Below are 11,314 nucleotides of genomic sequence, written 5' to 3'. Positions count from 1 at the left end.
TGAAACTGCCGTGTAATGTAATTATTGCAAAACTATTCATCATGTTTTGGGCACTGCCCCCGGCAAACAGCAGCCACTTAGATGCCGCGCCTGGGGTCTGTCAAACGGGGCGTATTCGCAATATGGCCCTGCAACTCACACTCAAACCCAGGGTGAAACCCAAACTCAGATTCAGACACAGGCAAACACTCACATGCGTGCGAGGTTAACTAATTAGCATGTCAAAGCCATCCATAATGCCATACTGAAGTAATTTCAAATTGTGTTCTATCGCTTTAGAGAAATGCCAACCCAAAAGCGCAAATCCCGTTTAATTATGCTTTTATATTCATAATAATCCCCAACAATGTTTTTTAGCATAATGGAGACTGTGGCCCTTAAAGGACACACATCCCTCACGTCTATCTGTTTTGATTAATCCTTTGTCAATGTCTCGGACTTAAGGCGAGAAACTAATTTGTCCTCAATGGGACCCAAGAAGGCGGTTGCTTTTGCTGTCATAAACTAAAACGACCAACACTGCACAATATTAAATTGTTTTAAATTTGTCATGGACTTTACAGTACACGGACACGAGCTATAAAACAGGCTATAATTATGTGTAAAGGGTTGTTCACAGAAAATTCTAAGCCCGCAGTAATCTTGTCTTGGCCTGGCAATTATAAGTAATTTTAACTATTATGAAAATCTTAAGTCACATTCTTAAGTTTATCTCCAGAAAGATTTAATACCTCTAAATATCCCTTTTACGTTTTAGGAAACAATAATTCCTTTCAGTTCAGATTAGGTATATTTGTATTCTAATCCTCCTTTGGCTTTCGTTTAGAGCTTGGATCTCGGTGCCTCAGGCTGAAGTCCGTACACGTGATTCTTGTGCTCGTACACTCCCTTTTTACCCCTTTTGCGAACACATTTTCCTCCCCTTGAAAGGACTTCGTAAGGTCGGCAATGGCGTACGGTCCTGAGTATCCTGCCCGGCGGAATGGAGTCTATTCGGGGTCGATTGTGAGCATTAATTGGGGGATCTTTGGAGGTGGCTTTCGGCTTATAGACCTTTTGTTTTCCTTCTGCATCACTATGAACAAATCCTCTTCTGTAATTAAGGTCCATAACCTGCTCCACGTTTAGGGTGATGTGTTGCACTGGAACCCTAAGCTCATTCCGCGTTTTCTGAGACATGGCTTTCTCACAACCGAACGGAGTCTTCACTTCATCGGCCTTGCAGTTGCTATCGTCCATTATACCGATTGGCTCCTTTCCTTTGTGAAATCCTTCGTTCTTCCTGGATCGCGTAACCACTCGATTCGGGAAAACATCCCGTTCGACGCAGCCATTTTTTGACATCCATTCATGGGGCTGGCACTGTGAACCTCCAGTGGGGTAATGTAGCTGCAGCCCGGTTTATGGATTGAGATTTATTCCTTGGGGCTTTGGTTGCTATTGTAATAGGAGAACTGCTTTTTTAACGGATGGTGTGCTTAATGTTGTGACTGATGATTCCTTTTGAAAGCTGAGTGCAATGAGATACAGAAAAATAACAAGTCTGCATAGGCAGGAATTCATTCTGTAACTTTCAACCAGTCGCTATTTTTTACAACTAAAATAATTTTTCATTGCTAATGAAGTACAACGAATTGGGCCAACCAATCTATTCGTCTGGCTGTACCATGAAAGAATCTGTTGAAAATCAAAAGAAAGTCGAGTTTTCAAAGAAATATGGTATGTCCGCATTTTTTGCAAACCATTTACTCAATAGATGATGTTATAGTTTATTAAGATTATCTTTTGATAAATTAACAGTCTATATTTTAAGAACAAGATGATTTAGCTGTGAATGTTTCTTGTCTTTATCCGTGCAATTTGCGAATGCATCGACGTTTCATTCCTTGAACCTCAATTAGTCTGCATTTTTTCCCCTTGGGCAGTCTTCTCCCCGGCAGAAATTTGTACGTGAATGATCGATCTTTTCCCGTAACCGGGTGGTCTGAGTGTGAATCCTTTTTCGTCTCCTTGGGCTGTTCCACCTGATCGTCAATATTGCTATACTTTTGCGGAGATCTGAGACCGCGACTTGAATGCACTACCGTGTTGTCACTGTTTAGAAGGCTGCTAACCACCGGAGCCCTAAGTTCATTCCGTGTTTTCTTAACCACGGATTTCTCACAACCGAATGGAGTTTTCACTTCGTCGACCTTGCACATGGTGATGTCCACCCCACCTCTATCGGAGTGTGGACCTGCAGCTTGGTGGGTGGATTGAGGTTCATTCTTTGGGACTTTGATTGTTCTTGGAGAAACAATAGTTTCTGTGCCTCTTTTAATGTCAGACTGAAGAGTTCTCCGAAATAAACTGAAGAAAATAATCAGCCAGCTTATTAAGCTTGTTTTCACCATTCCATGAAGCATTTAACTTCCGATCTGAATACAGACTAAAACTTAGTTTCACTAATTAGACATTTTGTCACGATGATGATCTTAATGTATTTGCCGTGACCATCTATACTAATATACTTATTTACTTAGCATGTAATTTATTTAACAAATTTAGTTTAGCTTTGTTAAACTTGTTAGTTAATTGCAGAGCACTGGCTGCGGTGTGCTTTCCAAGTTGCTGTATTATGTATTATTAGTAAGCTGTCTAGTAATTCATCAATCGAAATATTTCGATTTTCTGAGTATAAAGGATCCAAATTTATGTAGTGACATTATTTTGAGGTAAATAACACAAGTAGGAGTCTCCTTCTTCTAGGTTTCAATGGGGAAGGTTATTCCCCTCGGCGGCTTGTTGTTTCATTGTGCAATCTCAATTTCCCCCACAATAAAATTAATGTTTTACGTAGCCAATTCCGAATCGTTTATTTCACATAAAAATGCGATAAATAAGCGGCGCATCCTGTGCGACGCCGTCGAAGAAGACGGCAAGGATAAGCCGCCGCAGTTGCTGCTGCTGTTTTCTGTTTCTGCTGGTTGTGGGTGGTTATTGTTGCCGTGGAGTGCGGTTCCTCTTCGTGTTTTTATTTCACTCGCTGCGCACCTCCAGCATCGTGTATTTATAGCGCAAACAATGCAAAGGATGTTGTGCAAGGACATACGCGGCGGATTAAAGCGGAGCGGGGGCGGTGACGGGCACGGGCAATGCTGGCAGTGCGGCGGGAAACTATGAAAGAGAGAGCGAGGACTTCCGAACAAAGCGACGCTTCTGCTTCTCGGTGGGTCTCGTCGTCTCTTTGACTCTGCCTGGTTAAAAATAAAGGAGGAGCCACCACATCGAGACCAGGAGACAAAAGCTGCTTCAGCTCCTACGGCGCTGCTTATGTCCTGGCTCTGGTTCACAACAACAACAACAACAGGGACTGAACTAAGAACTGATATCGAATCTAGGAGTACCCTTGTTGATCCCTCTTTATATAAAAATTAAATTTTAAAAAGTTTCAAGTATGAACATGAAGTTATTAAAAATACTATTTAATATAATATATTATAATGGGGAATTGTCTGAAACATGCTTTTAAATTTAGATATATTTATATAAATAAACGAATATACAATTTCTTCAGATATATCAAAATTTAGTTCTTGTACAGGTCTTAGTAAGCTTAGTAAGATAGGGTAAGGACATCAACTACTACCAAGGAAGCTGTAAGCAAGAAAAAACGAGATGAAGTGGCGGTTGTAAGTAAGAAAGGGGCGGCAACAATGGCGGGCCACGTGACCCCGCCAAAATCCTGGCAACTCTGGCTCTCGTTTTGCGGCTGCTGTTAAAAATTTCATGTTAATGGCCACACGAAGATTCGCTCTTAACCCTTTTGCCCCGCGGTTGCGTGGGTGCCTCGTTTGCCTCCTGGATTGGGTGTCCGTGTGTATCCGTATAAGTGTGTATGTTCGTGTGTGTGTGGATGTATATCTGTGTGCGGGGATGTGGGCAAGTGTGCGTAACAGGTCATTGTCCCACCGTTTTTCGGTCGCACCTTTATGGCGAGGACAAGGCAGCTTATTTCCTTTGGCCGTCCTTTTTGCAAATTTCATTCCAAGCCCTGCACACGCAAGCGTCCTGCTCGCCATCCCTTTTCCGTCGAAAAGGAAATTGCTTTAATTAAGGATATCTTGCGAAATGTTTGCTCATATTTATAACCCCCACGGTCGGCTGCGAAGGGTGGAAAGGTGAAAACTGAAAAGTAAAAACTAGAAAAAGGTGCGCAATCAAAGGCGGAAAATCGTTAGAGAATAAAATCGAAATAACAAAGCGGTCACAGGAGAGAGATACGGAATAAAAAGGACAAAACAGAAAGGGACGCAGACAGACGCAAGACGAGGACATAATGCGCTTTTCTCGCTAGTGGGTATGGTTTGTTTTCTCCCCAGCTCCTTTTTTTTCATTCCTTTTTTGCCGAAGGACCTGCGGACATTTCGGTTGCCTTCTGTTTTTCCAGAGGTCCTTTGACTATTTGCCATCTTGCCGGCTTCATTTGCTTGTGTTGGCTTGTCAGCGCTCAGCGTTCAGCGCTTTGGGTATTTCGCCAGGATAATAAGATAAAAGCTTTAGTGCCATTCGGGCCAAGTTAGTTAATTGCGTGAATGGCAGTGGCGCTCTCATTTTATTCCCGCCTTATACAGCTCTTATTCCGATTGAATCGTGCAACCAAATTGGGTGATTAGCAATTGCAGTTCACCGGCGTTAAGCCCCTTCCTGGGTTCCCAGACCCAGACCCAGTCCCCCATCCTTCTTCGTCTCCGATCGAAATTTCGCCCGGCAGCCAAGCTGCCGCTCATCTTTTATTCAGAACGCAACAATGACAAGTAAAATTTCACCAATGGAGCACATGAAATTCATGCAAAACACTTTGATATTCATATAGTTCTACGTGTACAGAGAGAAATAAATCAAGAGGGTAAACTGTGCAGAAGGGGGTGAAGCTTTTCTGGATGGTTTCTCTATGAGAGTTTGAACGGGAACTATACAAGGTCCAAGGCACACGAGAGGCTACAGAGTCCTGGGAGCACTTACCACTTGCGTTGCACTATACTTCACAACGTGGTCTAATTCTAAATTTCATTTAAAGAAAGGTTCTTGCTGTTGATAAGAAAGCTATGAGTACTTGTAGGTTTAATTTATTATTATATTATTTTCAGTATTCTCATACAATATGAATTCATTAGAAAACAAGTAACTTGTTTTTGTCAGTGCAATCGTGCATGTATACCGTATGTATGTATATAGCTGTGCGGCCTGCCTCAAGTGTTGAACAAAAAACAACAAATAAACATGCAGGCAGGCAGGCAGCAACAAACAATGGCAATTGTTTTTGCCAAACACACACTTACACACACTCTCTCTCACACACACGCACACACATTCGACACTTGCAGTGCCGCCTAAATGTTCATGAATGCTCCATAAAATATTAAATGTTTATGAATTTCAAAGGGCCCCTTAGTTCATTTGCATAATCCTTATGTTTGCCAGCAAGTGTTTATGCGTGTGTTTCTGTGTGGCCAAGTGTCACATATCGTTAGTCTGACTTGTGGCAATAGCTGGAAATGTGTCACATCAGCCAGCAAAATGAAGGATGGATGCTGGAGGATGTGGAACAGGATCGGTGGGGAGTCAAGTCGGTATCAAGTGGCTCACTTGCCTTTTTAATTTCTATTTATCCTTTATGTGGTTTTTTGCAGTTACTAAGGCAGTTAGAGCACACAGAAAATAAAATGCAAAAAATACTATTATAAATTTTGCATTAAATTGAATCTATTCCTCAAATACCTTAGCTCTTGCTTTGGTATTTCATTTTCTCTCACTGCAATACTTCCGCCCGTGCAGCTCCTCGAAGGACACTCGATAGGGAAGCACGTCCGGGGACCCTTTTTTATGGCTGCTGGTGCATGGTTTATTGCATCCGCTTCCTGTTGCCATCTAGCATCTCTGCATACTTTCAGGCTAATTCGTGTTAACATTTTTGCCTCGTTCAGTCGTTGTTATGGACATTGCACTCATTTTCTGCTGTTTTACTCGTTCTTTTTACTGCTGATTGCAGTTCATTTGCATGGGAAAGCAGTAAAAATCAGGGCCAAAGCGACAACCTTCTTATCGAGCGGCGACTGTTTCCTTGACTTAATTGCCATTTGGCTGCAAACTGGACCTTATTTATGGAGGCCACCAGCTTAGGCCTCGCTGCCGGTGGAATTAATTACCAATATAATTATCTTATACTGAGTCACATGCACAGGATAAATTTTTCAAAAAAAATATAAAATAATACATTTTAGTGTCTCGAATAATGAGTAATTCATTAAACATTTAAAATTTCATGTTGTGTGCTGATTTAAATTATCACCATTAAATGTATACATATGTATCCATTTTAAATATATTACTTATTTATTTTATAACCATTTAAATCGGTCCATATTTAAAATTATTTAAATATATTGTTAGGATACGTATGGGATTATTTTAGGATAATCAATTGAATTAAATTTCTATACTACATAAAATTCCAGCACGTTTCTTTGATTTAAATAATTCCAATACATTAGCTTCTGACAAACTTTGTAAATATTTATAATAGTTCTTTCATTGATCAATCAGAAATATTGTTAGAACATCTATTGGTAATAAATAAATGGTTTTGTATATAAATTTCAAAGTAAATTTCCCAAGCTTAGTTAGGATATGGGTCTATACTTTCGACTCTACTTTTTTCAAAGTGCATTTCCCTGCCCGGTGGAGCGGTAAAAATTTATGACACAATGCCGCTTGCCAAACAAGAAATTAAAAGTTTGCGACCCGCACTCGCCAAACTTTTCCGCACACGCATGTGGCGCAGTGGAAAATTTATTAAACTAACTGCAAATTAGTGCACAATTGCACACACACACATATGAGCAGCAAAGTTTCCAAGCAAAAAATATAAAGAGAAATAGGGGGAGGGGTGCTGGGAAAAGTCACCGACTAAGGGAAAAGAAAAGGCTGCAGCATAAATCAAGGCTCCTGCAACGGGTAGTGCCGTTAGCCGTTAAATAATGTTGCCAATTGGCTAAATATTTCCGCCAGATTGCTGCTCCAATTTCCACAGTATTAAATAGAAGTGGCGCCGCGCCTGAAAATAAAAGTAACGCACATCCCCGACACACAACAATGCCTCTAAGTGATTTTCCTTTGTCACTGGAAAATTGTAAAACAATTGTTATAAATTCTATGCGCCTTTTTTGCGTTGCCTTGTTTGGCGCTTGATAAATGCAGACAATTAGCCAAATGGTTGACTGGCGCCAGCTTCTGCCATGGATAGACAGTCAGTAGCCGACTCCAGACACACTGCGAGAAAAGCTGTCAGCTATGGTGTACTTTAAACAAAGCCAGTTGAAAATAGTATGTTTTTGTAAGGTATATCTCAGGAAATTTCTACTTATGATTTTTATAAAGAGAATTTCAAATTGTATCCTTTTTATTGGTAATTTTGTTCACTGAACTTTACTTTTCTATAATACAAGTTGAAACGCGAAATTCCTACCCTTTTAAATGTGTTGTGGATAGTTTCCAAAAAACACCACATAAATTTGTGCAACTCATAATTAATTTTCTAATTTCTGTGCTGTTGAAATATGAAATTAAATATTGGTATTAGCAACTATTTCAATATAGGTAACTAAACATGTAACAAATATTTCACCTTATAGTTTAATTGAAAGTAAAGTAAAGGAAGAGTAGTTTATATAAATCACTTTTCAACCTAATTAAACCATATATGTATGTATATGGCATAAGCAAGAATATTTCCCTGCCTTGAAAATGATATTATATTCATCTACAGAAGCTGAGTCAGTTTTATTGAATTTTCCCCAAAGTGAACACCTGAACAAGCAAGTGAAATGTTTCTGCCGATAGTGTGTGCTCTAACTCTAATCCGTTTCCAGGTGGTGGTATCTGCCTCACTCCTGTGGTCGGATTGCTATAATTATGTGAGATGCTCCCACCTCGGTGCTACAAGGTGCTGTTCATGACTATTTATGAATGTCTTGCAGTTGCCACTAACACACTAATTGCTAACAGAAATCCAACCCACTCGATTCCCATCGAGCTGCACTCGCCCCAGCCAGACGATTTTCGACAAATAAATCCCCACATGGGGCCAGGCACCCGTAGACGCCACATCTCCTTCGGGATGCTCGAGGAGCTGGGAGTTGGGAGCTGGATGCTGGAAGCTGGGGGAGGTCCCACCCGGTGCATTGCTATTTCCGTTTCGGTTCGCACACAACAGCAACAAGCGGAAATAGCTTAAAGGATATGGCAACCGTATTTGGGGTGCAGCCAGGATAAGCATCGTGCATGCAAAACTATCAATTTTTACTCGATGCGAGTGCCAGGGCGAGTGGGAGTATGCAAAACCACTTTGCAGATGCTGCACAAGTTTGCCGGGGACCCGAGACAAGGCAACTATAATTAGAATCGAAAATGTAACCAGTCGGATAAAGTCGTATAAAGTCGGATAAAGTTTTGCCGAGACTCCAGTTGCGAATGCATTCTCCCACAGATCAGAGCCGACTCTCTAATTATTGACTTTGCTAATTGGCAATTTATAGGAAATTGTCTTCAGCCAACAAAAGTTTTGCATCCAAAGCAATTTCCTTCAGCTCGTTCCGTGCACTCGGAATAAATCTCAGCAAATACATGTTTGCTGGGTGCACATCCTTGACAAACTGAATATGTATTTTTGAAATATGTTGTCGAACCCATAATGATGTTTCTCCCAGTGTAGATCAGTAGATGCAATTTCCAGTAAGTTACTTTGCTTGTTTTACCCAAAAGAATTCTAGAAAGTTTTCATCAAAGGCTTCTAATATGCGTAAACAACATTCGAGTTCGCCCTTTGACAGGACCACACACACATTTAAGGATACAAAATGTCGTGGCCTAAACGAAGACAAATAGTCGAAACTTTCATAGCTACCTAATTGAGAAGAAAATTGAAAATTTCTTTAATGAAATGCAAAAATGATATAATAAATTATCAATTGCGTGCACAAGAAAGCGGAGGGGGAGATTTTTCGGCATCTGTCTGGTAAATTCAGGCGAAAGTCCGTCCTGCCTTGCTAGCTAAGGCGAACTGAAAAAGGAAGACTGTAATTTAATGCTCTTTTGCACCTTCAAATCCTTTCAATTTCATAAGACACGTAATCACATTCGAAGTGCTCGCCACCCTCGTCCTCTCTGGCGTAATCACCAAGCACTTGATGAAATGTTGCAATTTATATAGACAAACCCCCCGCCCAGGTCTGCCCCATGTATGGCTTACTATGTGCGAGTATGGCTTTGGGGCATTATCCTTGGAGTCGCAGGTTGCAGGTTGCAGGTAGCAAGTTGCTGGCTCCGGGGCTTCCCTGCTCCAGGTTTTACTGCAATTTTGACACACTTGATGGACTCCATGCACTTGTGAGGGGGAAATTCAAACCAATCCGCTTTCTGCCAGCAGTCAAGTCATGCCCTATTTGCAAAAGGAGAGCGGACTGCATAAGTAATGCATTTCTTTAATAGGAATGCCGAATCCAATTTGACTGATTTCGAGTCTGCGTATATAATTTTTCACTAAGAAATCCGGTAATAACATACATTCTGTGCCAGCTTTACGTATCTTTCAACTTAAAATCATGGAAAAAGATATCGTTTAACATAATAAACCAAACTCTAAACTCTATTTTCAAAGAGAAAATGGTTGATGATCTTATAAGAATAAGTTTCTCCATTATGGATCATTCGAAAGGATTATCTTTGGCTAGAGCTTGGTAATTCCCCCGCCGTTCTAATACTTTTCGATTGCAAAAACACCAAAAGTAAAGCGCAGCTGCTGCCAATTAAAAAAAGAAAAAAACGCTAAGCCTGGGGCAGTGCTTGGCCACAGCCAATTAGCAGTTGAGCAGATTTCAAATTTTCACCAGGCGCGGTTTATGCACTGAAAAAAAAATATAACACGTTAAGTATTGTATTTAAGTAAAAATAAATTAAACTAACCAAAAATCTACACGAATAATGCTTCCAATTCAATTTAATACGCTGTGCTATAATGAAAATAATTTGTTATGGGTTTCCTATTAGTGATTAAGAGTTTAAAATGCTTTTTAAATCACCGTAGATTATTAAAAATATATAATATTTGTTAAAGGCATTATTTTGTCAAGTGTAAAATGGTAGTGAAGGATAGGTAGATGGAGCCTACCCGAGGGCAAAATCAAAAGCTAAGCCTCGCATAGACCTTGGCTGCTCCCCAAACTAATTTAGGCGCAGTCGAGCGTGCGGAAAACTTTCCAGATTTCATAGAACATTCTCTTTTTTTCTCCCATTTTTCGGCATACATATGTTGTGCATTATTTGCTCTAAAATTTAATGCCACCAGCACCATCCAACCACCTCGGACTCGTGCAGCATAGTAACTCATTGTTAGTGATGCTGCCCTAAGGCCGATACTAACTTCCACAGGTATGCTTCAATTGGGAAAACGGTTGTAACAATGGAAATAAATTTGTACTAAGAAAAAATATTAAATTAGTAAACTAACTAAAAGATTACAGATTTATAATTGTGAGAAGCTGCCATTATAAATTATCTGTAGTTTAGTAGAAAAGATCCAATTGACGGGTATTCCATGGTCGAGGGCAACTCTTTTCCGCTGATCCTTCTCCGTTTCAGGCTCCTCACGTGCACCGCGTGCGGTTGGCTGGCTAAACGGACCCCGATGGCAGGGCGCTTAAGTTGTTTTGCCAAAAACTTTTTGTCATGGCTGGGACTAATTATAAAATAGCTCAAAGGCAACTCGAGGGATGCCCAGGCCCACAGTGCTGGAGAGAAAAAGCTGCGATAGGCAGATGGCGACACACGGCCAACTTTTAAGTTGTTCCGGGGAGGTCGGCGGGGGGCTAGTTGGCAACATGTTGCCACAAACTAAACATTTGCCTGCCAATTTGTTCTTATTTATTTTTATGTTCGCTTTCGCTTTCCTTTTCCCAACCCGATTCAGCCCACGTGGCTTGTAATGTTTGGCCATTAAAAATAATAGTGCGGTTGTTTGTTGTTGTCTCTGGCCATGTTGTTGGTTGTTTCACATAGACCACTGCTTGGTTACGTAAAATTTTACCTTCATATTTTCCATATATATGTTATATTTTTTTTTCGTGTTGAGATACCTGCCGAATATATGTAATATAATTTTTTTTTGAAGAGGCACTGAAGAAAATAATATTAAAAGTAGAACTAGGCACTTAACACAACTTGATGTTTAAAAAAATATATGCAATATTGGTTAAATAAAAATGGAATATTTTTCACC

General features: G+C 40.3%; 2 protein-coding genes across 2 annotated transcripts; both read right to left on the bottom strand.

Annotated features, from left to right (window-relative positions):
• Positions 1-811: 811 nt before the first annotated feature.
• LOC110183699 (uncharacterized) lies at positions 812-1,249 on the bottom strand. The gene has a single exon (XM_086830310.1). The coding sequence runs from the start codon at positions 1,237-1,239 to the stop codon at positions 823-825; it is 417 nt and encodes a 138-aa protein (XP_086686436.1). The 5' UTR covers positions 1,240-1,249; the 3' UTR covers positions 812-822.
• Positions 1,250-1,847: 598 nt separating this feature from the next.
• On the bottom strand, positions 1,848-2,201 carry LOC147644071 (uncharacterized). Its single transcript, XM_086830304.1, has one exon. The coding sequence runs from the start codon at positions 2,199-2,201 to the stop codon at positions 1,848-1,850; it is 354 nt and encodes a 117-aa protein (XP_086686430.1).
• Positions 2,202-11,314: the final 9,113 nt, after the last annotated feature.

This window comes from Drosophila serrata, unplaced genomic scaffold (assembly GCF_035046125.1).
Source record: "Drosophila serrata isolate PLE 108 unplaced genomic scaffold, ASM3504612v1 contig_233, whole genome shotgun sequence".
NCBI classification, from domain to species: Eukaryota; Metazoa; Arthropoda; class Insecta; order Diptera; family Drosophilidae; genus Drosophila; species Drosophila serrata.
The sequence above is the reverse complement of the archived record's forward strand: the minus strand, read 5'-3'. Positions and strand labels throughout refer to the sequence as shown.